Below are 27,633 nucleotides of genomic sequence, written 5' to 3'. Positions count from 1 at the left end.
TCCAGCTCAGAAGAGTCTTTGTTCTGCTCTTTTAAGACTGCCGAAGAGGTGGGGCTAATTGGCATTGCGGCTTCATTGTACTCCCACTATTGATGATATCCTTTTTGCTATGCCATTTATTCCATTTATATACTTTTTGCTGTCCTGTGGATGAATAGCACTTTTCACAGTGATACTAAATTAATCTTTTCTTGGTATAAACTTGACTTATAAATCTCATAGCAAAATATATTTTACCTGACTGATGTATCTTCTCACAGTCTAAGGGGTAAATTTACTAAAGTGAGAATTTTTAGAAGTGAGTTTTAGTAATGATGTTGCCCATAGCAACCAATCAGATTCTACTTAACATTTAACTAGCACCTTCTAGAAGATAATTGCTAGAATCTGATTGGTTGCTATGGGCAACATCACTTCTAAAACTCACTTCTAAAAACTCTCACTTTAGTAAATTTACCCGTCACACAAAAATATTTTTCATCTGGGAATTGTGGGTTTCCTGCCGCTGTGCTGCCCTCTGCTACCAAAAGGAACCACAACCTCCCTCACCAAACACATGCTCTTTTAGGAAAAAAGGTTTTAATCCTAGGTAAATTATCAGGGGTTCTTTGCCCAAAGTTCCACATTCTCCTTTGCCCATAGGCCAGGTGCATAGTAGTTGTAATGCATTAAATAGCAACATATTGCAGCATTTCACAATAATATGGTCATTTGTGCACCTGTGCAATAGTGATAGCAATGGCTTCTCTCAACTGTGTGGAGGCTCTGATCTCAGCCTCTGCTCTTTCCTTGTTGTAATGGCTGAACTGTTCCCATTCCTGGGGAGTGCTCGTCCTGAGAAGACACAGTGTAAGAAAAAGCACAGAGACATATCATTTGCTACAGCAATAGCAATATAAATGCACAGATAGTCTGCATACTTATTATATCTCTATGCCTTCTAAGTACAAAACATCACAACACCTACATATCAGCTACTCCTAATATAAAATCAACAGAAAATAATTGTGAGGTTCTAATTCATAGGCTAACCCAGTGTTTACCAAACCTTTTTGAGTCACGGCGCCCTATAGTATCAGGATTGTTTTCACGGCACCCCTAAGTTTAAGTATTTTATTGACAAATTCAGATAACAATGTAGTGAAGTAGTAAAGTGAAGTAAATTCTGCTGACGTGTCATCCTTAGGGTCAGTTATGTGATGGGGACAGGTTTGCGCTTTTGTTTGTCCACATATTTACATTACATTGACCATAAGTAATTTGATTTTATGTTGGACCACTGAGGCACCCCTGCAAGTGTCCCGAGGCACCCCAGGGTGCCATGGCGCACAGTTTGGGAACCATTGGGGTAAATTCTTGTATGGGTGGGTATAATTATCTCCTTTACACAGACAGTGACTAATGTTATGTAATGGCTAATGATATAAAATGGCACAACTTGCTGAATCTGAAAAGCATAATATTGCAATAATCTGCTCCAATCATTGATTATATATTGGATTGCTGTTCCCACACATAAGCTTGTTACTTTTCCTATAGAAAGACTACCGACAGCGCGCCTTACAAAAACATTTTGTCTACTATCAAACATAATTTTCCATTGTCCATCAGCACAAAATGCAGCATAAATGTCCCAAATATGTAGCAAAACATATCCAACTCATCCCATGCCACATACCAACTTTAAATGCTAGGGCTGGCTTCAGTTACTGTCATAGTAGCTAATATCATGTAAACTGCTCTGTTATTAAAGTTGCATGGTATTATTACTATGAGCTCTATTTATATACAAAAGGAGAAATTGCTTTTCCGTTATCGCTGCTTTTCCAATACGCCGGCATATTGGGAAAGCAATTTTGCAGTATTTAAGTTGCAGGACAGATCATGCTTTAATGGTCTGTCTTGACGACACAAAAGGAGACAGCTTTCACATTGCGAAAGACGTTTCCATTTGTGTCAATAGAGCTGTGTGCACAGAGCATGCACAGAGCAGGCTGACTTACCTCTTGTCGCAGGCTGGTGTCTACCTGGAAAAGACAGATATATACACACATATATATTATGCCGCACTTACGATACCATCTGACTCGCACATCCCCATAGGGCTGTGAGCAAAAATGTGTGTGTCCAGGGTGAGATCGAGGCACGAGGAGGGGGGAATTGTATGCTGTTACAATGGCAACTTGCCCCCTTTGCAACTAATTAAATTAAGCCCATTGAGCGAGAATAGCTGCCAGGTAATACAATTTAAAGTCAGGGACACCCGAACCAACCAACAGTGGATCTCTGTAGAAGATCACGTCTGACCCAAGGGACTCTACCCGGGAGGGCTGGAAAAAATAAGGTAAATGCAGCAAAAGGTTCATTTTGCCAATCCAGGAGATACAGCAGTCACTACAGCATGCAAGGTCAGTGATAATTTGTGCTAGAAGACTGCCTATTTATTTTTATTAATATCTTTTTTATCTGTCTTTACAAATAATTGTGTGTTTCTCTGCTTTCTTCTACCATAACACCATATAGATTAGAAATGATGTTATCTTTTGGAGAAAAGTTTGGAGAAGAGAAGGGTGGCCTAATTTAATTAGACTACGGTCCCAGAAGACGCCATTTTGGGGGCATGCCCATATGGCACGCTGCCTGTTTTACGTCATGCTGGGGGCGAGATCAGCACTCTGTCAGCAGCTGGGCTGCCCCTAGTCGTCTCCCTGCACTAAATGGATGCCACGCGCATATGCGCAGCATCCGTTCAGCTTCACCAGCACCACTGCTCTCTGCTTAGCAAAGGAGAGCTGCAGCGGAGCGTGTCCTGAACCTCCCGACTGCCTGAGGGAAACGTCAGCCCTCGGGTGGAACAGCGGGACAGTGCCTGAAAAACGGGACTGTCTCGCTGAAATCGGGATGGTTGGGAGGACTTCTATGGTGTGGCGTCCCTGTTCGACCGCACTGGTCGAGCACCCATAGAGGGCCGTCCCTGGCTGCAGTGGGCAGCAGCGCTTCACGGTGCCACGCATAGTATGGTGAGCTGCTGAGGGGGATATGCCCCCCTTTGCAGTGCAGCTCGACCCCTCCCCCAGGGACTTTGGGATATGAGTGATATCATCATGGGACTTGTGAGTGAGAAAGGCGGCAGATCCAACAGGGACACCCAGTGGCGGGCTGGGCCAGGGGGCAGGGTGCCACGTGCCCCCCAGGCCGCAGCGTCATGCGGGCCGCGGGCAGTCTGTGTCACTGTGACACAGACTGCACCGCGTGTGTAGCGCTGACCGGACGGAGTTCGGTCAGCGCTACACAAGTGACAAACACACAGCCGCCGGCTCCGGCAGCTGTGTGTTTGTTTTGATCAGCAGCCAATGAGAGTCTGTCAGACTCTCATTAGCTGCTGCTGCTGCTCCCATCTTCCGGCTCCTGCAGTGGGCAATGGGACAGGCGTCATGACGTTATATGACGTCTCTCCCATAATGCAGAGCGGCCCGGCCCGGGAAGGACAGACGGAGGAGCGGATGGCGACGGCGGGAGCGGGGATTCAGGTAAGTGGTTTTTTTTTTTTACTACATGTGTGTACTGGGGGGGAGGCTGGCACTACAAGGGGGAGACCACTACTGGGGGCACCACAAGGGGGGAACCACTACTGGAGGCACTGCAAGGGGGGGGACTAGTACTAATGGGGGCAATACAAGGGGGGGACTACTACTACTGGGGGCACTACAAGGGAGGCGAGACTACTGGTGGCACTACAAAGGGGGAACCACTACTGGACTGGGGGCACTACAAGAGGGAGGGACTACTACTGGGGGCACTACAAGAGGGAGGCCTCTACTGGGGGTACTACAAGGGGGAGATCACTACCGGGGGCACTACAGGGGGGAGGGCACTACAAGGGGGGACCACTACTGGGGATTATAACTGGGGGCACTTCAAGGGGGGGACTACTACTGGGGGCACTACAAGGGGGGGGGACTACTATTACAAGAGGGGACTACTACTACTAGGGGCACTACAAGGGGAGGGGACAACTACTAGGCACTGCATAGGGGGGATCACTACTGGGGGCACTACTGGAGGCCTGCATAAGGGGGTCCTCTCCTGGGGCACAGGGGGGCACTGCATATGGGCACCACGATGGGGCTGTTCCTAATCTTTATTTTTATTTTACTTTACATTAATCCCATATGGACCCGCCTCCTCCCTGGAACACTTGAGGGGGGGGGGGGAGCCCGGTAGCATGCACGTTCTTCGGGCACCCTGGCTACACGCTAAGCCTCTGCCAGGGCCACCTGCATGCATTTGCCCCCCAGGCTAAAGGTTGCCAGCCAGCCCCTGGGGACACCGGAGAGAGAGGACGAACCGGGTGTAGCCACTCCCACAGGTACCCATCTCAGATCAGACTACTGTACATACCTCTCACCTTCTAATACACAGACATCAGAATACACCTCTGACCTTCTAATACAGACATCATAATACACCTGTCACCTTCCAATACACGGACATCAGATTACACACCTCTCACCTTTTATTATGCAAACCACTTTCCAAGACAGGCATAAAAAAAAAGAATCAGCATGTAATGCGGCCGGCGGATGAAATACTGATGCCGGAAGGCCGAAGCATGTAGATCCCGACTGGGGCAGGCAAGTACCATAACCCTCCCCTCTCCCCCCTCTAGCCCTCAATTAGTGGTGCCTAACCCCAAAACTCCTGGGGTGATGCCTAACCCTAAAATCCCCCGGGGGTGCCTAAACCTAACCACCACCCCCCCCGGTGGTGCCTAACCCTGATCCCCCCTCCCCCTAGCTTAACCCTAACCCTCCCCGGGGATGAGCCTAACACTAATCCCCCCAGGGGGCCTAAACCTAATCCTCGACCCCTGCAGTTACATGCTACAATTCCCCGCTTACCTTCATTCGGGATGCCGGCTGTTGGGATTTTGACATCTGGCTAAAGATAGGCGTCGGGATTTAGACGCCTATTTTTAGTACCAGGTCGGGCTTCCAGCGTCGGCATTCTGGACGCCGGTAATTGAACTGCATCCCATAAAAAATACAGATCTCTTACTATCCATTCTTAAGGACATACAACACTGATCTGTTACATCTCAACACATCAGTAAATGTTTTTTTCATAACCTGATAGTAGTAAATCACCCTCTTATTGTTTTATAAGCTCCTACCCATTAGGTACACGTGTTGGCACCACTTTCAGTGAGATGTTAGGAGAATGTTTTGTAAGCGAGAGGCATGTCCGATCTATCTCCAATGTCTCAACTTTGCCTCTGTGGTCCCAGTTTAATTGGTGTCTTGATTCCTGTAGGAGGCTGAAAGAGAAAACCGTGTGAATAGCGTTTAATGAATGATGCATAAACTTTAGAATAACAATTTAACAAAAGTAGCCCTTTTATCCATTATTCTACAGTATATGCATTAAGGAATCCGAACACAAAAGATAGCTACTGCACATACTAACAGATACTAATACTTGCACCCTAATCATTGAGTGGGTGGATAATGAAAATGCTACATATATTAACACCAGTGAGCTTGTGCTATGTGGAAACAGAATTCTGTATAAGTGGTTTCTGCACAGAGACTATATTGTTTCAGGTATATTACTAAATACTGATGATCTGTAATTTATTGTATGCTACTACACATATGTATAGATTTTTAAAGGTTCTATATTTTTTCATTAATATTATGTAACAGTTAGAGGGGCATATTTATCACAATCCGCATCTTGCAGATTGTCTGTGATAAATTCGCCCAATATTGCAATGTGATACTTTAAATTAGGGGTGTGCACCGGCCACTTTTCGTGTTTTGTGTTTTGGTTTTGGATCTGGATTGGTTTTGCCAAAACCACCCTTCCGTGTTTTGGGTTCTGGGTTTTGTGTTTTGGATCTGTATTTTTTTGAAAAAAAGCATAAAAACAGCTAAAATCACAGAATTTGTGGGTTTTTCTGCTCCTATGCTATTATTAACCTCAATAACCTTAATTTCCACTCATTTCCAGTCTATTCTGAACACCTCACACCTCACAATAGTGTTTTTATGTTAAAAAAGGTTGCACCGAGGTAGCTGGATGACTATGCTAAGAGATACGAGTGGGCGGCACAAACACGTGGTCCATCTAGGAGTGACACTGCAGTGGCAGACAGGATGGCAGTTTGAAAAACTAGGCCCCAAACTATACATAATGGAATTGTCCTTGGGCCCTCCCACCCACCCTTATGTTGTATAAACAGGACATGCACACTTTAACAAACCAAACATTTCAGCGCCAGGGTCTGCCACACGACTGTGGCTGAAATGATTGGTTCGTTTGGGCCCCCACAAAACAAGCTGGCAATTAATCTGTCCCTGCACAAACTGGCTCTACGGAGGCAAGATGTCGTCCTCATCCTCCTCATCCACCGATTCCTCACCCTCTTCAGTGTTGTGTACATCCTCATCCTCACAGAGTATTAATTCGGTCCCGCTGGAATCCACAACCACAGGTCCCTCTGTACGTTCTGGAGGCTGGTCTCCCTGGAAGAGTTGATAATTCATTTTATGAACATCATCTTCTCCACATTTTGTGGAAGCAACCTCCTACGCCTTTCGCTGACAAGGTTCCCGGCTGCACTAAACACTCTTTTGGAGTACACACTGGAGGGGGGGCAACTCAGGTAAAATAGAGCCAGTTTGTACAGGGACCTCCAAATTGCTTCTTTTTCCTGCCAGTACAGGTACGGACTGTCTGACATGCCTACTTGGATGCTGTCACCGATGTAATCCTTTAACAGACAGACGCACGCTTGTCGCTGCTGCTTTGAGGATGCAAGTGCGGCTACAGCCCACACAATTCACAAAGACAGAAAAAAAAAGAATATTTTTATTGTTTGTGGAGCGCACTTTGAGGGTTACACCACCCTTTAACAGACAGACGCACGCTTGTCGCTGCTGCTTTGAGGATGCAAGTGCGGCTACAGCCCACACAATTCACAAAGACAGAAAAAAGAAGAAGAATATTTTTATTGTTTGTGTAGCACATTTTGAGGGTGTCACCACCCTTTAACAGACAGACGCACGCTTGTCGCTGCTGCTTTGAGGATGCAAGTGCAGCTACAGCCCACACAATTCACAAAGACAGAAAAAAAAGAAGAATATTTTCATTGTTTGTGTAGCACACTTTGAGGGTGTCACCACCCTTTAACAGACAGACGCACGCTTGTCGCTGCTGCTTTGAGGATGCAAGTGCGGCTACAGCCCACACAATTCACAAAGACAGAAAAAAGAAGAAGAATATTTTTATTGTTTGTGTAGCACACTTTGAGGGTGTCACCACCCTTTAACAGACAGACGCATGCTTGTCGATGCTGCTTTGAGGATGCAAGTGCGGCTACATTGCACATAAGTCACAAACACATTAAAAAAATAGTTTTTTATTTTTTGGAGCACTTTGAGAGTTACACCACCCTTTAACAGACAGACGCACGCTTGTCGCTGCTGCTTTGAGGATGCAAGTGCGGCTACAGCCCACACAATTCACAAAGACAGAAAAAAGAAGAATATTTTTATTGTTTGTGTAGCACACTTTGAGGGTGTCACCAACCTTTAACAGACAGACGCACGCTTGTCGCTGCTGCTTTGAGGATGCAAGTGCGGCTACAGCCCACACAATTCACAAAGACAGAAAAAAAAAGAATATTTTTATTGTTTGTGTAGCACACTTTGAGGGTGTCACCACCCTTTAACAGACAGACGCACGCTTGTCGCTGCTGCTTTGAGGATGCAGGTGCGGCTACAGCCCACACATTTCACAAAGACAGAAAAAAAAAGAACAATATTTTTATTGTTTGTGTAGCACACTTTGAGGGTGTCACCACCCTTTAACAGACAGACGCACGCTTGTCGCTGCTGCTTTGAGGATGCAGGTGCGGCTACAGCCCACACATTTCACAAAGACAGAAAAAAAAAGAACAATATTTTTATTGTTTGTGTAGCGCACTTTGAGGGTTACACCACCCTTTAACAGACAGACGCACGCTTGTCGCTGCTGCTTTGAGGATGCAGGTGCGATCTAGACGGGATTTGGAACCGGGGACACACTACCTCCATCAATTGTCTAAATCCCACTGCGCTAATGGCGGATACCGGACGCACGTCTAACACCAACATAGCAGTCAAGGCCTCAGTTATACGTTTTGCTTCAGGATGACTGCTGTCGTACTTCATCCTCATCGCTAGGGACTGTTGGAGGGTCAATTGTTTAGTAAAAGTAGTGATGTTCCTACTTCCTCTCTGGGATGATGAACAACTCCCAGCAGCAGCAACAGCACTAGGAGGAAGTGGTTCTTGATCTTTCCCTATTTTATTTTTATCGGAGAAAGTTTGGTCCTCCATTTATGTTATATTGATATATACGTGCGGCTAAAGCGCACACAAACACAGAAAATATTTTTTTATTTTTGCTGGAGAGTAGTGCACTTTGTGAGTTACACCACCCTTTAAGAAATGAGCCAGCCGGCTCTTTACTTATGGGACACAGGCGCACGCTTGGCGCTGCTCCTTTATTGATGCACGTGCAGTCACAAACACAGAAAATAATTTTTTTTTTGGTTTGGACTGGAGTGTACTTTGGGGGTTACAGCACCCTTTAACGGTCAAGCCAGCCGGCCCTTTACTTATGACACAGGCGCACGCTTGGCACTACTTTGTTGATGCACGTGCGGCTACTGCGCACACAATTCACAAACACAGAAAATAATTTTTTTTTTGGTTTGGACTGGAGTGTACTTTGGGGGTTACAGCACTCTTTAATGGTCAAGCCAGCCGGCCCTTTACTTATGACACAGGCGCACGCTTGGCACTACTTTGTTGATGCACGTGCGGCTACTGCGCACACAATTCACAAACACAGAAAATTATTTTTTTTTTGGTTTGGACTGGAGTGTACTTTGGGGGTTACAGCACCCTTTAACGGTCAAGCCAGCCGGCCCTTTACTTATGACACAGGCGCACGCTTGGCACTACTTTGTTGATGCACGTGCGGCTACTGCGCACACAATTCACAAACACAGAAAATAATTTTTTTTTTGGTTTGGACTGGAGTGTACTTTGGGGGTTACAGCACTCTTTAATGGTCAAGCCAGCCGGCCCTTTACTTATGACACAGGCGCACGCTTGGCACTACTTTGTTGATGCACGTGCGGCTACTGCGCACACAATTCATAAACACAGAAAATAATTTTTTTTTTGGTTTGGACTGGAGTGTACTTTGGGGGTTACAGCACCCTTTAACGGTCAAGCCAGCCGGCCCTTTACTTATGACACAGGCGCACGCTTGGCACTACTTTGTTGATGCACGTGCGGCTACTGCGCACACAATTCACAAACACAGAAAATTATTTTTTTTTTGGTTTGGACTGGAGTGTACTTTGGGGGTTACAGCACCCTTTAACGGTCAAGCCAGCTGGCCCTTTACTTATGACACAGGCGCACGCTTGGCACTACTTTGTTGATGCACGTGCGGCTACTGCGCACACAATTCACAAACACAGAAAATAATTTTTTTTTTGGTTTGGACTGGAGTGTACTTTGGGGGTTACAGCACCCTTTAACGGTCAAGCCAGCCGGCCCTTTACTTATGACACAGGCGCACGCTTGGCACTACTTTGTTGATGCACGTGCGGCTACTGCGCACACAATTCACAAACACACAAAAAATATTATTTTTTTAGCACTTGGGGGGAGCACCCCTGATGGACAGAGCACCCCCTGGACAACACTACAGCACCCCTTTAGGACTGGGACACTGCACAGGACTTTGGAGTGGACACAGCCCCTATGGAGAACTGACTGCACAACACAGTCCAGCCAGCCCCTATGGACTTTGAAGTAGTGGACACAGCCCCTATTAACAACAGCAGCACAGCACAACACAGCCAGCCCCTATGGACTTTGAAGTAGTGGACAACAGCAGCACAGCGCAGCACAGCACAGCACAACACTACTCTGCACTACACTACACTACATTACACAGCCCAGCCAGCCCTAACTCCCCCCCTCAAACTTCACTGTCCACAGCCGAGTGAGAAAATGGCGCCGACGCGGGTACCTAATATAGGATCCAAAACCCGCGAGACTCGGAAGGCGGGATGATGACGTTTTGCCTCGATTTCAGATCCGAGTCAGGCGGGAAAAGTCGAGCTTGACTCGGATCTGCCTCGGATCGGGGGGGCTCGGGGGGGTTCGGATTTCAGAAATCCGAACCCGCTCACCCCTACTTTAAATACATCACAAGGATGCATAAAAAATCGCATGCAGGGACAGAACTTGCGATAAAGCTCTGTCACTGCGAATCCACTTCAATTTACAAATATACAGTGAGTATATGTCCATGCGTGCGCCACCGCTGACGTTATAAAATAATATATACATTAGATATTATCTTCCAACTTTACAGAATTTAGTTAATCTCCATTAATTAATATTTTTAGCTGTCATATATGGAACAGTATGTCCAGGGGCGTTTTAAGAGAGGAGGGGGCGCGTGTGCAGACTCAGTGCAGGCCCCCTCCTCTCTCTTGTGGTGGTGCGGCAGGTGGAGCAGCAGTAGATTCTGGCTTAGTGCCAGAATCTACTGCGCAGGTGCGGGTCTTCAGGAAAATGGCGCCTGCACCGTTTTCCCGGGGACAGCCGTACTGCGCAAGCGCGAGTCACCAGGTAAATGGTCGCCGCCATTTTCCCAGTGACTTTTGCTGCTCTGAAGCGCTGGTCCGGTGCTTCAGAGCAGCGCTACTGGAGACAACAGACAGGTAAGTATAGAGACTTAATTGGTGCAGGGTGTGCCGTGTAGGCCCCCCTGAACCCAAAGGCCCGTGTGCACCGCACACCCTGCACCCGTTATAGATACGCCCTTGAGTATGTCAACCTTTTTACAGCTCACTTCTTCCGGGATGTAGGAATGTTGTCGACAATCAAAACATCGACAGTCAAAAGGTAAACAACATAATGTCATATCGGCACCTGTAAAATGTCGATATGGTCAAGATAGAACTGGGGTTGGGGTAGGGTTAGAGTTAGGCTTAAAATTGAGTACAGCATCATGTACCAGTCGATATTTTGGCTGCCAACATTTTGTCCTTGTTGATATTTTGTCAGTGTCAACATTTTGCAAGTCAGCATTGTGGTTATTGACATTCTGGACATGACGCTATTGTGTACGAGTCAAGACTATGGTGTCTATAGAATGATTCTTGACAATGAGATCCTGACATCAGGGGCCAAATGTAACAGTTTAGAAAATGTGAGAGTTTAGCAGTAAAACTCTCACACTAATACATTGATCGAGTTGTATTTTCAATACAGGAAACATCTGGATGAGAGTTTAAATCTTGAGAGTTTTTTGAGTGTGAAAAACATGTAAGTTTGTATCATGTTCTGTGACTTTATGACATTGGCTGAGTTAAAAAATGTGAGAGTTTTCTCTCCCATTTTCTAAACTCTCACCCTATTACATTTGGCCCCAGGTATCCGTTCACAGAGGGAGATTCACTATCCATGAAATGGGCGTTTCTGGGCAGTGTCTGATTGGTGACCATGCAATCACACAGAACTCTACCTTCTCGTGGGCGTGTAGGCTGGTGTACCCTTTCATTCACAATGAGCGGACAGAGGGCCTGATTCAGAGCCGGACGCTATTTGCGGATGGTCGTTCTGAAAAAGGGTCCGGATATTTAAATTAAGCGCTCGCTCTTTGCAGTCTGTTGACGCCTCTATGTCTGAACGAGCGAACGAAACATGCGCTCGCTATTTTGTAAAGATGCCCCTTGGCCGCTCGCATCATACGTCATCTCCGCTATTTATTAGATTAATCGAGTACATCGAAAGGTGTATGAACTGCTCGCAGTGCTTGTGGTTGGATTTTCCTACCGCAATCATGCGAACAGTTCAGGCTAAGAAACAACCAAGTGACGTGGTCGATGACGCTGCTTTGTTAATTATGCACACCCTTAAAACGGACGTTTTGACCGTTTGGCACGCCTGCGTTTGGATCTCCACTCCCTGTTTTCAAGCACCTTCCCGTTACCACCCACAAACGCCTCATCCTGTCACTGAAATTAGCAGGCATTCGCTATTTTGCGAGCACACGATTTCCGACCGTAACTGACTGGTTGGCGCATGCGCATTACAACCTATACGCATGCGCAGATGTGCGAACATCGCTCGGAGCGAACGAGCGGCCGCTTACGAGCGGCTCTAAATCAGGCCCAGAGATGGGATGTCTGTTTCAGTCGGATCTTTAGCACTCAGCATGGGGCTGGTGTAAGTCCCGATACTAATAGCAGCGGACATATGAACAGTGGGCGGGATAGGCTTCCACATGCAGTCACATGGATTTAGTATACACGGGAGGATTCTAGCATTACCATAGTGTAGTAAGCAGGCAGCCGTGGTAAGACGTATAAGTGACCGCGGATATATCAAACTCAGAATCAGCCCCATTGTGTTAAGTTGTTATAAAAACTTGCCTTACATTCCATATATGTCATAGTCACCTACATCATGTCTGTTAAGGTCATGAATCATATCGTCTACTCGTGTCCTTCACAAGTCAGCATTGTCCACTATATACAGGGTAAATTCAAAAATGCATTTTATCAAATTTACCAAAGCTGCTCAAAAGCCTCGCTGATCTTTTGTTGCAGTGCCTTGCGGACACCTTCAATCACCTCAACCTCTTTATGCAGCTCATCCTCCACAGGGTCTTTCACCAGGTCTATATCTCTGCGGCTCTCACGGAAATTCAGACATTCTATCACTACGTCTGAAGGGACATTCTTGGCTTGCAGGGCTCGTTCTGCTTCATCTTTAATCTGCAATTCACCAACAGAATCTGATTGACAAAAGTAATGACCAATACAAGATAATGATCTTGGTGAGAGGTATATTACTAGAAGTTACTCTTATCCAGACAGGGTGTTATGCATAGGTTGCCAGCCCTTGGCATAAGCAACCTATGCGCTTGCCTAGGGAACCTAGAACCAAAGAGGGCACATAGAGGTGGGCTGAGATTCCATCAGCATTCAGCTCAGCATCCAGCTAACTACCTTCCAACACCAGCAGCCGCTGCCATATATCATCATCAGCAGCAGCAGCAGCACAGGGAGCCCGCAGTCTCTGCCATCCAGATCAGCAGGTGAGACCAGAGGGGAGGCTGAGCTGGTGGCTGCAGTGTACCTGACACACGTGCTGCATGCAGCCGGCACTTCCCTGCCAGAGACTATTGATGCCACCATGGAGGCGGGAGGAGGCGCAGCTGGGACTGCAGAGTGGGGGCCTATATGTATGACACCATCCCAAATGTTCCCAGGATGTAGCTGTGCTGTGGGCTCACTACCTGTGAGTGCATACCCTAATAAGGAGTGCCTCTTACCCGGGCATTAGTGTGGATGATTTAGTCTCATACTTAAGGGGGTGGACAGCTAAAAACCTCGCCTCAGGCACCAAATTTGCCAGGGCCAGTCCTGTTGTTGTAATTTATCTCTATTAGTGCTTTTATCTACATTAGTGCTGATTGCTCAGTATCATTATGATAGACTCCCCCGTACTGTATGTCAACATCCTAATACTGGAGCTAAGAGCAAACAAGCTGGAAGGAATATATACCAACAACACCAGTGAGGACCACTTCAACATGTACTGGGTTCTTGTTGTATAGTCACTAGGGGTATATTATGGCTAAGCAGCTTTGCATAGAGTACTAAATAGAACTCACCAGTATCAAGGCATCTATTTCAGCATCAACTTCAGAAAGGCACTTATCAAGCACCTGTTTCCACTTTTCTACTTCGTCGATACGATCAGCAAGACGAGTCCTGTTATCTTGCTCGTCCCATTCAGTCTAATCAAGAAGGACATTTGGGTAATTAAATCTCAATGTAAGGGAAGGTATGCTTCAAACCATAAGCCATAATCTACTGTAATTCTACAAATATCAGACCAGTCCCTAAATATGGATTTCCACTTCTCTGAGATGAGGCTATCTGTCATAATGCTAAAATAACCCTTCCTACAAGGAATCTCTCCCTTAGAGCTCTGTATGAATAAATACATAGTGGCAAATGTACTAAGCTTTGGTAAGAGATAAAGCGGAGAGAGATAAAGTACCAAACAATCAACTCTTAACTGTCATTTTACAGGATGTGTTTGAAAAATGACAGGAGTAGATTGACTAAAGTGAGAGTTTTTAGAAGTTGAGATGTGGCCCATAGCAACCAATCAGATTCTAGCTATTATCTTCTAGAAGGTGCTAGTTCAATGTTAAGTAGAATCTGATTGGTTGCTATGGGCAACATCTCCCTTTCTTAGAACTCTCACATTAGTAAATATACCCCTTAGTATCTGATTAGTTGGTATGTTATCTTTCTCCAAGGCTTAGTACATCTTCAGCCATGGCCAAAAGTTTTGAGAATGACACAAGTATAGGTTTTCACAAAGTTTGCTGCTTCAGTGTTTTTAGACCTTTCTGTCAGATGTTACTATGGTATACTGAAGTAACATTACAAGCATTTCATAAGTGTCAAAGGCTTTTATTGACAATAACATTCAGGGGTGTATCTAAGGATCCAAGCGACCCTGGCAATGTAATGGACTGACGCCCCCCTACCCCCCCTATGCAGTGCCCCCAGTAATAATCCTCCAGTAGTAATCCCCCCCTATGCTGCATTGCCCCCAGTAGTAGTCCCCCCTATATAGTGTCCCCAGTAGTAGTCTCCCGTATACAGTGGCCCCAGAAGTAGTCCCCCCAATGCTTTATTGCCCCCAGTAGTAGTCCCGCCTATACAGTGCCCCCAGTAGTAGACCCCAGTAGTCCCACCCTATACAGTGCCCCCAGTAATAGTCCCCCCTATGCTGCATTGACCCCAGTAGTGGTCCCCCCTATACAGTGCCCCCAGTAGTTGCCCCCACTATACAGTGCCCCCAGTAGTGGCCACCCCCCCTAAATTGCCCCCAGTAGTGGCCACCCCTATACAGTGTCCCCCAGTCGCGGGCACCCCCCTAAATTGACCCCAGTAGTGGCCACCCCTGTACAGTGCCCCCAGTCGCGGGCACCCCCCATAATGTGCCCCCAGTAGCGACCACCCACTATTGCCCCCCCCCCCACAGTGCCAGGCTTACAAACACACAGAAAAAAAATACAACTTACCTGATCCGAGCTCCTGGCACGATCGCCGCTGTCTGCTCTGAGTCCCGGCCCGCTCTTCTCCTGCATGGGAGAGACGTCTCGGACGATGCAGCAGCAAATAAGAGTCTGTCTGACTCTCATTGGCTGGCTGCTATTACAGACACACAGCCGCCGCTGGCGGCTGTCTGTTTGTAAACTGTGTAGGGCAGACTGCTCTAACTGCGGTCTGTCCTACACTTGTGGGGCCGGGGGACTTGTCCACCCCTTGGCTGCAGGTGGCACTGCCGGATGGCGCCCCCCCATTGGTCGGTGCCCCTGGCGAGTGCCATCCTGGCCAATGGGTAGATACGCCCCTGATTACATTAACTTTATGCAAAGAGTAAATATTTGCAGTGCTGACCCTTCTTTTTCAAGACCTCTGCAATTCGCCCTGGCATGCTGTCAATCAACTTCTGGGCCACATACTGATGGCCGCCCATTCTTGCCTAATCAATGCTTGGAGTTTGTCAGAATTTGTGGGTTTTTGTTTGTCCACCCGCTTCTTGAGGATTGACAACAAGTTCTCAATGCGATTAAGGTCTGGGGAGTTTCCTGGCCATGGACCCAACATTTCGATGTTTTGCTCCCCGAGCCACTTAGTTATCACTTTTGCCTTATGGCAAGGTGCTCCATCATGCTGGAAAAGGCATTGTTCCTCACCAAACTGTTCTTGGATGGTTGGGAGAAGTTGCTCTTGGAGGATGTTTTGGTACCATTCTTTATTCATGGCTGTGTTATTAGGCAAAATTGTGAGTGGCTGAGAAGAAACCCCACACATGAATGGTCTCAGGTTGCTTTACTGTTGCCGACTTTCCCTCCCAAACAAGCAGCCTGTACATTTTAGTAAAATATGTGCAGGCTTTTTTTTTTTTTTTTTGGTCCTGGGGGTTTAGAAAAAAAAAAAAATGATGTGGGGTCCCCCCCTAAAAGCATAACCAGCCCCGGACTGGTCAGCCAGTCCTGCTTCCTAAAATTCCTTGGGAAATAAATCTGCAGTCCTGTATTTTAAATATAGAGGGATAAAATGCGTAGGGGACCCCCTATATTTAAAACCAGCACCGGACCCAAACCGACCGGGGTGTAATGCCACGGAAAGGAGACCCTATCACCGGGTCTCCAGGGCCAAAGCATTAACACCCCAAGCCGGTTATCCCAAGCCGAGGATCTCAGGGGAGATGGGGACCCCCACAAGAAGGGGCCCCCCCTCTCCTGAAACCCCAGGCTTAGACTGAAGCCCGAGGCTCTTCCCCGCACCCCTGGGCTGTGGGTATGGGGGTAATAATGTGATATATAGTTCAAAACTATTTAAACCTAATTTACAGTGGAACTATAGGTGCCAGCATACCTGCCCTTTGGCACTTGTGGAACTACAAGTGCCAGCAGGTGGCCGGGACCCATACCTCACTGTAAATTAAATAGTTAAAAAAACACAAGACACACACACTGTCTAAAGTACAACTTTATTACATACCTACCTACCTCACTCACACATACTTACCTGCTGCCAGCTGGTCTGTCCCCTTGACCATGTAGAATCCAATGGGAGTACCTGGAATAAAGATCCCATACTCACCTCCATCCTGGCGCCACTCTCCATAGCATCCCAGAACTTGGCAAAATAACAAAATGACTGAACCGATCCTAAGCGGACAAGTTTTGGTATGTGTGTTGTCACACATACTAATACATCGGGAATGACTGGTGCCGGGCCACTTTGGGAAATTTCACGGGCCACCAGCCAATCAGATGCCGCTTAACATATATCGGTCGCTCATTGGCTGGTTACACAAGGGTCCCAGCCAATGAACGGTTGCTACATATAAAGCGGCCGCTGATAGGCTAGCGGCCCGTGTGAAATACAGATGATAGCGTTCATCTGTCATTTTGCGAAGTATAAGTATATGTCACAAAATATATTTACACCTGTCCGCCTTGGATCGGGCCAGTCGTTTTGTAATTTTGCCAAGTTTTTTGGGGGGTAAATTCCCGATTCATGCTGAAGTGAATGAAAAGTACTTCTGGTTTCAGTCGATGATGTATTCATCTCTAGTTAAAAAAAAGTCAGAATTTGCGGTATTAACACCTGATTTCATCCCCAAAAGATGAAAATATCACCCGAGTTTAATAATAGTAAATTCCCGATAAGCAAAAAAGTTATATTTTGCAATCTCGGAACAACACGAATCTTAGTAAATTTACCCGTAAGAGTTGAAAGAGAGAGTACCTGATCTTACATGCACTATGGGCCTGATTCAGGCCTGCTCACTAATATCCGGCAATCGCTAGCAGAACATAAGTACACCCACTATGTTTAGCCGTGCGATCGCGGTAAGAAACTAGACGCCCACCAACCTGAAATAAGACACCCACTTTCGCTTGTCACATCTGTCATATATAGGAAGTTCACTTAATAATCTGCAACATCGGCTGACATCGGACCCATACGCACTGCTTGTGGTTGACCTGACCCTGCTGCAGGCACTGCGAGTGCCTCTGTGTGTAATGACACCTTCTGCTACGTCAGCTGACGATGCGTCTTAATTATGCATGCCCATGAAATGGCGTTCAGACGCAGAGTCACGCCTGCGTTCGCCCGACCCCCCCCCCCGTCACTACCCAAAAACGGCACTTCCTGCCACTCAGTGACTGGTACACGCACGCGCACTTTGTCTTATGCGCAAAAGAACAAAAACATTGGCGGCTAGCGGGCGAAAGGAGCCTTGCAACCGGGTCTGAATCGGGCCCTATGTCACTCTCAACTAGTTTGCTTAATAGACTCACTAGAGGTAGCTCCATTCGGGTAAAACCCTATTGGAAGTCGGTCTTATATACTAACAAATAATTGGATATATATTTATCTCACCTCTCATCATAAATGTCTGTAATCACACTGAAATGGAAGTTACATTACTTAATAGATTGTAACTCCCCCTGTCTAAGCTACATAAAATGTGTCCTTCATGTTCTCAATTTTGCTGGTGCAATTGTTCTACCACCTAAATCCCTCTTCAGTAAAAAACGATAGTTATATCCCGGCCATATTATCCTTGCTGCTCGAGCAGTGAATGAGCAATGTTGGAAGGATACTACTCCCCCTCTCTTACGAAGATCATTAATAAACTTTTATTTCATTTAGAGATAGAAACTGCCGGGGTGACATATACTACCTCGGCCTCCTCTCCTATCTTTAAATGGTTTTCCTTCCATGAATACGCTACCGAAAATGCAGGGGTCACAATTCCTGCTTCAAAGTTCAAACGTACTGTACTTCCAGCCATACTCCCTTTAGCCCGAATAAACCTCTCACGTGAAGTTTCCACGTGCCAGGTGCCTGCCTTTATTATGTTTATTCTTTTCTGTTGGAATTGTATTGTGTAGTTTGTATGTATGTTTTATACAGTTTATTGGTTTATCATTATGCCATGTGTACGTTTTCATCCTCTCAGCGCTCGTCCCCCTTATTTTTCTTTCTGTATCCCCAAACCTTTATTTTCTTCATTTCTTATTTGAATATAATAAAAACAATCTGACATTAATGGCTGCAGATCAGAGGTTACTGTGTATCACTAAATGTCTCTGCATTGTTTGTGGTGCTGAAAGTACTAACATGATAAACAAGTCACATTAACTGCTGCAGAGCGGAGATTACTGTGTCTCATAAATGTCTCTTTTATTCTTTCTGGTGCAGCAAACACAGTAGAAGTGTCACATTAATGAATGCAGAGCAGAGATTACTGTTTCTTATTAAGAGTAGAAAGGTAATAGCCTTCACAAAGGCAATAAATTAAAAGGCAAAACCAGGTTGGTTTAATGTTTTCATTTATTTCTATTTTAAATAATGGGCAGACTCGCTGCAATTGCCCCGATGTCTGTCTGTCACAGGCTATTACATTTAACCCTAAAAGACTGTTTTTTTCTCTCTGTTACGGCAAGCACACAACGTTTAGTCTAGTCTCACATTAAACACCACAGAGCGGAAATTACTGTGGGTGGCCATCGACAAGCAATGGTTAGCAACCATCGATGATCTGATGGTGATGTGAGAGTTCCACCATCGATGGGATGCCACCGATGGCGAGAGATGACCATGGGGGCGCCCTCCACACATGTGCACAGCCTAATCATTGATGGCTTGCCATCGATAGTGAATTATCGTTGCAAAATATCCAAACACTGGCAGACGTCAATCAGCACATCACTACTGTCACTGAGTCTCACTAAGGGACCTATTTATCAAAGAATTTACCAAACTCCACTTGGCCATGGAAGCTAAAGCCATCTTCAGATGGAGTTAACCTTTGTAGAAACACTTTGCAACATGTTTCGTGGCCGGACCCCGAAACTGAAAGCAAAGTGATCAAATAAGCAATCACTTTACTTTTACACATGGCAGGGATAAGCTCTGCTGTGGTCCCTCTTTTTCAGGACACAAAAGCAGCCTCCCTATGAATGCTGCTAAATTGTCAGACTAAACAATCTTTGGACTGTGGGCCTGATTCAGACCCGCCCGCAAGGCTGCATTCGCACGCAACCTGTCGAAATTTGCATTCTGCGCATGCATCGCAGTGCGCGAACCGGCCGCTGCGATCGGGAATCGACCACAGCGACCACGCAGAGGCTTCATACAGTGATTGACAGGAAGTGACCATTTGAGGGTGGTGACGGGGGGGGAGGGTCAGAGAAATGCAGGCGTGCCTGGTCGTCTAGACGCCGTTTCAGGGGCGTGCATAATTAGGCCCCAGCGACGACATACGCATCCTAACGTCTAGTTACACACACAAACATTAACAATCTGTACGGTAGGGTCAGGTCAACCACAACTTGTGCGTGTGCGTCCGATGGTTCCCGCTGTTTTCGCTGTCTTGCGAGAACGTAAGTGAAGGGAAGTAGGCCGTATTATGTAGTGTTGGGTGCTGCGGTTACATTGCGTATGCAGCCATTAGCATATTTTCGCATCGACAGGCTGCGTGAGAATGCAGCCTTGCGACCGGGTCTGTAGTCAGTCCCTGTGTACAAACAGCAGAGCGGGGAGTGACAAGCCATGGCGGAGGACAGGATGGAGTGGAGAAGGGGGTAGAGACTAAGGTGACCCGGCATATGGTAGATCTATTATACCAGTGCTATTATCTTTTTTGAAAGCACTCACTTAAAAGTGGAGGCATCTATTCATACATGAAACCAGAGGCGTCACTAGGGTTGGTGTCACCTGGTGCTGTAATGCACTGTGACACCCCCCCACCAAAAAAAAATTTGGGACCAAGGTGCGCAGCTCCACGAACTCTTCCCCCTTATAGTCCTGCAGTCACACTGTGCTCCTCCCAGAATGCCAGGCACACCCAGCGGGCGTGATGATGCCACGCCCGATATTCAGGGTAGCAGTGCTTAAAGTGGTCCTAGAGATGTGGTGGAATGACCCCCCCCCTTCCTCTGCGATTTATCAATAAAAGGACAGCGTGCGCCTAAGGCGTGTGGCGCAAAAAAGGGGCGTGATCTCGAAAGAAAGGGGCATGGTCATACAATACTATCCCAAATTCAAATTACGCCACACAGTAGCACACTCTTATCCAAATTACACCGCAAATAGTGCCCCTGATTCACATTACACCATAAAGTAGTGTCTCTAATTTATGTTCTGACACACAGTAGTGCCCATTTTACACAATGACCACATTATTGACCCTTATACACAATGCCCACAGTAGTTCCCCTTATACAATGCCCACAGTAGTAGTGCCCCTTATTCAATGCCACCTGTAGTAGTGCCCCTTATGCAGTGCCCCCAGTAGTAGTGCCCCTTATGCAATGCCCCCTGTAGCTGTGCCCATTATGCAGTTCCCCCTTTAGTAGTGCCCCTTTATGCAATGCCCCCTGTATTATAGCCCTTTATGCAATGCCTCCTGTATTAAAGCCCCTTACGCTGTGCCCCTTATGAAGTGGCCCCAGTAGTGCTCCTTATACAATACCCCCAGGAGCTCCTCTTATGCAGTGCCCTTATACCAGTGGTTCTCAAACTCGGTCCTCAGGACCCCACACAGTTCACGTTTTGCAGGTCACCCAGCATGTGCACAGGTGTAATCATTACTCACTGACACATTTTAAAGGTCCACAGGTGGAGCTAATTATTTCACTTGATTCAGGGTGGAGACATGGAAAACATGCACTGTTTGGGGTCCTGAGGACTGAGTTTGAGAACCTGTGCCTTATACTGTACCCCCAGTAGAGCTCTTAAGCAGTGCCCTTTTACAATACCCCCAGGAGCTCCCCTTATGCAGTGCCCCCTGTAGTGCCCTTATACAGTACCCCCAGTAGTGCTCCTTATACAATACCCCCAGGAGCTCCCCTTTTGCAGTGCCTCCATACTGTGCCCCATACAGTACCCCCAGTAGTGCCCTTATACAGTACCCCCAGTAGTGCTCCTTATACAATACCCCCAGGAGCTCCCCTTATGCAGTGCCTCCATACTGTGCCCCCATACAGTACCCCCAGTAGTGCCCCTATGTAGGGGTCTCAGAACGCCCCTTATGCTGTGTCCCCTCCCCTGTGCAATACTACTTACCTCTCTTCACGATATCCAGGCGCGCACCTCCTTCTTTTTCTCCCTCCGGCGTGCCGCATGCGTGATGACGTCACCACGGCCGGCGTCCAGAGCCACACACAGTCACAGAGAGATTCTCTGTGCTCTGTGTCTGTGTGTGGCACTGGACGCCGGCCGCGGTGAGAGAAAGCATGAAGTGACCCCCGGCGGCGGCGTGCAGGGCCAGCCCGTTTGTGGTCAGCGGGGGTGCGGTGGTGCCGGGGAAGGGGGTGTGAATGGGGTGCGGCCCGCGGGTGTGTGTCCTGCTCTCTTTGGTGTCACTTCCTTGAAGGGTGACACTCGGTGCGGGCCACACCCCCCTTGTGATGCCACTGCATCAAACTACACTTAATTGGCGTTGAGCATAGATATAAAAATAAACGGCTAAATATTGCAGCAACTAGGAATGTCACTTCCTCTGAAAAATACAAATAAACAACAACAAAAGAGGTACGCTGAAAAAAGCAGACATTCCAAAATCATAACAAAGTCATATAGGTAACACAGTAATAAGTCCTTAGACATGATAGAACATCACAAATTAAATTTCTTGTCCCAGATAAGAAGTTTCTTAATGAAGCTGTATCAGCTGGCCATACACTAGACCAGAGGTTCTCAAACTCGGTCCTCAGGACCCCACACAGGTCACGTTTTCCAGGTCACCCAGCAGGTGCACAGGTGTGTTCATTACTCACTGACACATTTTAAACGATCCACAGGTGGAGCTAATTTCACTTGTGATTTTGTCAGGAGACCTGCAAAACATGCACCATTTGGGGTCCCAAGGACCGAGTTTGAGAACCTGTGCACTAGACCAGAGGTTCTCAAACTCGGTCTTCAGGACCCCACACACATCACATTTTCTTGGTCACTCAGCAGCTGCACAGGTGTAGTCATTACTCACTGACACATTTTAAAAGTTCCACAGGTGGAGTTAAAGATTTCACTTGTGCTTCTGTGAGGAGACCTGGAAAACATGCACTGTTTGGGGTCCTGAGGACCGAGTTTGAGAACCTGTACACTAGACCACAGGTTTTCAAACTCGGTCCTCAAGACCCCAAACAGTGCATGTTTTCCAGTTCTCTACACAGAATCAGAAGTTAGAAAATTAGCTCCACCTGTGGATATCTTAAAATGTGTCAGTGAGCAATTAATACACCTGTGGACCTGTCAGGAGACCTCGTAAAAGTGAACTATGTTTGAGAACCACTGCACTAGACCAACTCTATCCAACTAGTTGGTTGGTTGGAATGAAAATCTGGTAATGTATGGGAGCAAATGACAATCAAATGCCAAAGACAAAATTTTGTTTTCTTTTTCTTTTACACTTTGTTACCCCTACACCCACAGCCCTAGAGTATGGGGAAGAGTTCTGAAGCTATAGGCACCAGTGCTGGTTATACCCAGAATTGCTGGCCCATATGCATTTTTCCAAGCCCAGAAAAGGTGTTTACCATACCAGTAATAATTTCTAACTCATACTTGCCTACTTTTGAAAAAGTATTTCAGAGAGATTGTGAAAGCAACACCTATGAGTGTGCGGCGGTATTGTACTGCTACATCTGAGAGGCGTGCCATAAACCTGACCAAATGTAAATGAGCCCCAAAGCAGTTAGTTAGATTTACCTGTTGATGAAAACACACTGATTCTTCTCAGAAAATGGATGTAGCCATAGGGATCATTGTGCCTTATCACCTTTACAGGGAAGTTATACTAATGATCCGATTTGAATGTATATCTCTGTTTTTTTTAATATAACAGTTTCATAATGGGGGTAAGGTGTAATCAGGGAGATTGCTAGGGGTAAATTTACTAAGATTCGAGATGACCATCTCGGGTGATTTATAATTTTTTTTCCTGCTTGCAAATTTACTAAAGGTAAAGTCGGGTGAGTTAGAGAGAGATTTCTCTCATCTCCCTCGTAAAACTTGGGTGAGATAGCAATCTCGAATCAAATCACCATCGGGCCAAATCGGAAGTACTTTTCACCTAAAACCTCATCTCTCAAATTTACCAAGAATCGGGATGACAAGCTCGGGGGAGATAGGAGCAAACTCTGTCAAAATCACTTTTCAAACTCTCAACATCCTGAGCTGCGAGATGGTCAGAAACATACACAAATCATTGTGATTTGTGTATGTTTCTTTCTGTAAATGGTTCAAATAGGGTTAATTTAAAAAAAAAATACGTGAGGTCCCCCCCAAAAATGCTAACCAGCCCCGGACTTGGCAGCTAGTCCTGGTTCTTAACATTACAGGGAACAAAAAGTGTAGGGTTCCACTGTAATTTAAGAACCAGCACCAGGCAGCAAGGACAGAGCTGGTTTTAAATATACGGAGAAAAATTTTTACATGAGGTACCCCGTATATTTAAAACCAGCCCTGGACCCTTTCTAACGGGGACTGATGCCACAGCCAGGGATGCCCTTTCACTGGACCCCTGAGCCGCAGCATCAGCCCTGACCGCTAGTCAGCCCAGGCCAGGGATCCCTGGAGAGTTGGGGGCCCCCCCAATAAAGGGGTCTCCCACTCCAGGGCACCCCTGGCATGGGCTGATAGCCCGGGGCTATCCCCGCCACCCCTGCGCGGTGGGTGGCGGGTTGATAGTGTTAGTGTAAAAATTCTATTTTTCATAATTTTATGAATTTTACAGTGGAACTACAGGTCCCAGCAAGCCTCCCCCACGTGCTGGTACTTGGAGAACCACAAGTACCAGAATGCAGGGCATTAAGGGCCCACTGGTACGTATAGTTCACCTGTAAAGAAATGGTTAATAAAACACACAACACACTGTGAAAATAAAACACAATTATAATGGAATACAATACAGAACATGTCTTTGTATTTTAGTGACAAATCAAAATTTAAATCTAGCATACACCAAATGACACAAAGATCCTAAACAGATAAATGGATGGTTACTAAAGACAAAACAAATCAGTCTAAAATCTTATTTTCATTTTCTTTTTTTCAGAACCTTCTGCATAACAGGTTTCCAGATGAACTTCAGTGACAATATAAGAATGACAATATCTCAAAACTCATTGGCAGAGTTCATTTAAATTCACAGATACCAAATTCCATTTGATTAATAAAAGTTAGTAGTTTTGATCCAGCTTTTCATCTAAAGCTGGGTACACACTAAACGATGTGTGTACCCAGCGACCTCGTCAGCGACGGACCAGGCGGGGGTGCTGGCATCGGTAAGTGCATACACACTTGCCGATCCCGGCAACGACGCAAACGCGACGGGGGGGGGCAGCATGGCATCACTAACGACATCCCCAGATTGAGCTGCAAATACAGATGACTGTGGATGTCGTTAGCGACCCGCGGGAGCACGCATCGCTAGCGATCTAGTGCGTACACACTGGACAATAAAACAAATTTGTCTTATGATGTGTCATTATCGGCAAAATCGTTTAAAATTTTGTCTAGTGTGTACACACCTTTACTCTGCTCACATGATCATGGTTCAAAAACGCCTGCGACCAATGATATAAATGTAACACGCCATTACTGTATACCTGGTTGTTGGTCTCATTGCGTAGAGTCCTGGCATCCTGCCGAATCTGATGGGAAGCCGATCGCTGCCTCTCAGCGTTTGTGCTAATTAGATCATTATTGGTGTGCCAGTCTGGGACAGAGAAGCGGTTCCCAGGTTTCATGTGTACAGTTGCCATATCAATGGAGTTACTGTATGTTAGAGATAACATTATTAGAAACATGGTGATCTTGGTTACAATGAGTTTTCCAATTGGCGTATCAGGTGCAGTAGGGTAGTCTTATAAGGATGGATAATTTTTAAATATATGCCAGGCACCCCTGTGTATAAACTTTGTTATTTTTTTTATCTACACGTGGTGATTTGATACAACTAAAAGTGCCATGATTCCTGTATTTATCAAGCCTTTCCCGTTTTCCCACCTACGGCATCCAATGACTGTAGTAAGGGCTGCAGGTTACATAAACTCTTAAAAAATATACTTCAATACCCCTAAAGCTCTGTGTCTCATCCCCTTTCCTATCCATCCCCACTTTGCTGCCCCGACCCCGGGCTCACCTGCTTCTATCAGCTCTCAGTCACCTCTTAGCTCCAGACCAGCGGCTGCTGCTGGCATCGGCGTCTCCAGAAACAGTCTCCAGGGGAACGTATAACAGCCAATCATCTCTCAGCCAGTGTGTACACACATCGCCATGGCAGCGGCCTGTGTCACTCCCTCCGTCCTCTGTGTGTGCGGGGGGGGGGGGGGGGGGGGGCAGTGCCCGCGCAGCCTATCGCTATCGCTAATAATAAGCGTCATGGATCACACGCTCCGGCTGCACCAGCTCTGTGACAGGCCGGGCAGCGCTTCCTGGACAGCAGTCATGCTCTGTGGAAATGTAGCTGATGTGCTAGAGAGATGTAAAATAATGCTCGGGGGATCTCCCACACATTACATGATATATAAATAACACTTATCTGAACATCATTTTTTCTACATCTTCAAAATGTTTTTGAGACTGCTTAACCCCTTCGCTGCGGAGAATGAGCTGCGGCTCATCATCCCTATACAGTATGCCTTATACCTGCTGATGACGAGGCAAAATGCCCCCTTACCCGCTAACTTACGTTCTCCCCAAAGGCACTAATCACCGAAGGGGACTCCTGAGTATTAACTTTCACATATTGCCGGATGGGGCATTTAGCTATGCAGATAAAAATGAATGACACAGTACAATGTAATATGTTGGTCTATACTAGGATTAGGATGTTGTGTGACTGCAGATAAGAGGCACAAAACATCGTTGTGCTAGTTACCTAGCAGGGCGCCGCCTGGTGGCAACTTCTAGTCTATGCTACATGCAGCTCAGTTGTTTCTGTAGTCCGATTACACAGTCACCTAATAATTTCGAATGCGAGATACATATAGACAATGCAACTAGTTACTACGAGAGATCGAGTTAAAAAAGCACATTACACATTACACTTGGTAGAACAGTAGCTGATGTGATGTGATCCTTCCGGCCAATGAGCATTGCGACGTGTATAACATACCCAGGAAGGACTTCCGAGACAGAGAAATGAGAACTGATTTCTGATTGGTCGATGGGCGTGGTATATGTAAATTACAACAAAAATACTGATCACATGTTAAAACTACAGAAGTTTATACGATTTTCAAATATTATGTACGAACTACAGCCTTACTATTATTACTCTGTGTTATACTACTCGATTTTAAATGATATAATAACTTTGAAAATGTAGTCTCCCTTATTGTAAAGAGGAGCTGCTATAGGCTGGTCTTTTGTCAAAACTGCAAATTAGTAAGACTATACTTTCAGGGATCATTTCTATAGTTTTATACTTAGGAAATGTGCTCTAAAGTGTCCAGACCCTACAACCACGATGAAGAGCTACAGTATTCTCTTCTGAGCGCGAAGTGAGTTTATAGTGTTGCTTCATTGCAGCTGCTATTTGCTTTTGATGACCGTTCCGCTCTCTCTTGGGAGAGTTGGAGGAAGAGAACACTAGCTGAGTGGTTGTTTTACTATAGTTAAAAAAAGAAATAACATTCATCAAACAAGTGTGGTTTTCAAGCCACTAATAATAAGAGCTTATTCTGGGAATATAATTGCATTGGCTGTCAAATGTTTTCAGTTTTAATTATGTTGGTGTTGAATACAGGTGGAAGAGTTAAGGTGGGTAGTGGGGTGTTCATTGACGGCTACCTTCCATGGTTTACACCTCCTCAATGGTCACCCCTGCTGCTGGTATGGCAGCTGTGGGCCTATCAAAAATGGGGTAGAGCTAAGCTCTATCCTGTCAGTTAAAAAAAAATATATATATCGGCTCCAATCTATCC

General features: G+C 46.2%; 1 protein-coding gene and 1 non-coding gene across 4 annotated transcripts in view; one reads left to right on the top strand and one right to left on the bottom strand.

Moving 5' to 3' along the window:
• TEKT2 (tektin 2) overlaps positions 1–26,827 on the bottom strand; it is a 34,090-nt gene extending 7,263 nt beyond the window's left edge. Inside the window, exons 1-6 of one of the 3 annotated variants that reach the window (XM_088460331.1) lie at positions 26,746–26,827; positions 25,312–25,480; positions 13,762–13,887; positions 12,654–12,859; positions 5,174–5,317; positions 720–834 (exon numbers count right to left, since the gene is read on the bottom strand). In XM_088460331.1, coding sequence (XP_088316457.1) covers positions 720–834; positions 5,174–5,317; positions 12,654–12,859; positions 13,762–13,887; positions 25,312–25,467 — 747 coding nt within the window. In that variant the 5' untranslated portion in view covers positions 25,468–25,480; positions 26,746–26,827. Of the gene's footprint in view, positions 1–719; positions 835–5,173; positions 5,318–12,653; positions 12,860–13,761; positions 13,888–25,311; positions 25,481–25,847; positions 26,028–26,745 lie in introns of those variants that run through there. The other 2 variants (XM_088460316.1, XM_088460324.1) reach the window with 2 other exon arrangements.
• Positions 26,828–27,096: 269 nt separating this feature from the next.
• On the top strand, positions 27,097–27,311 carry LOC148542846 (small nucleolar RNA U3). The gene has a single exon (XR_015875980.1). It is a non-coding gene; the product is annotated as a small nucleolar RNA U3 (small nucleolar RNA).
• The last annotated feature ends 322 nt before the right edge of the window (positions 27,312–27,633 follow it).

This window comes from Taudactylus pleione, unplaced genomic scaffold (genome assembly GCF_031769625.1).
Source record: "Taudactylus pleione unplaced genomic scaffold, aTauple2 ptg000007l, whole genome shotgun sequence".
In the NCBI taxonomy this organism is placed as follows: Eukaryota; Metazoa; Chordata; class Amphibia; order Anura; family Myobatrachidae; genus Taudactylus; species Taudactylus pleione.
The sequence above is the reverse complement of the archived record's forward strand: the minus strand, read 5'-3'. Positions and strand labels throughout refer to the sequence as shown.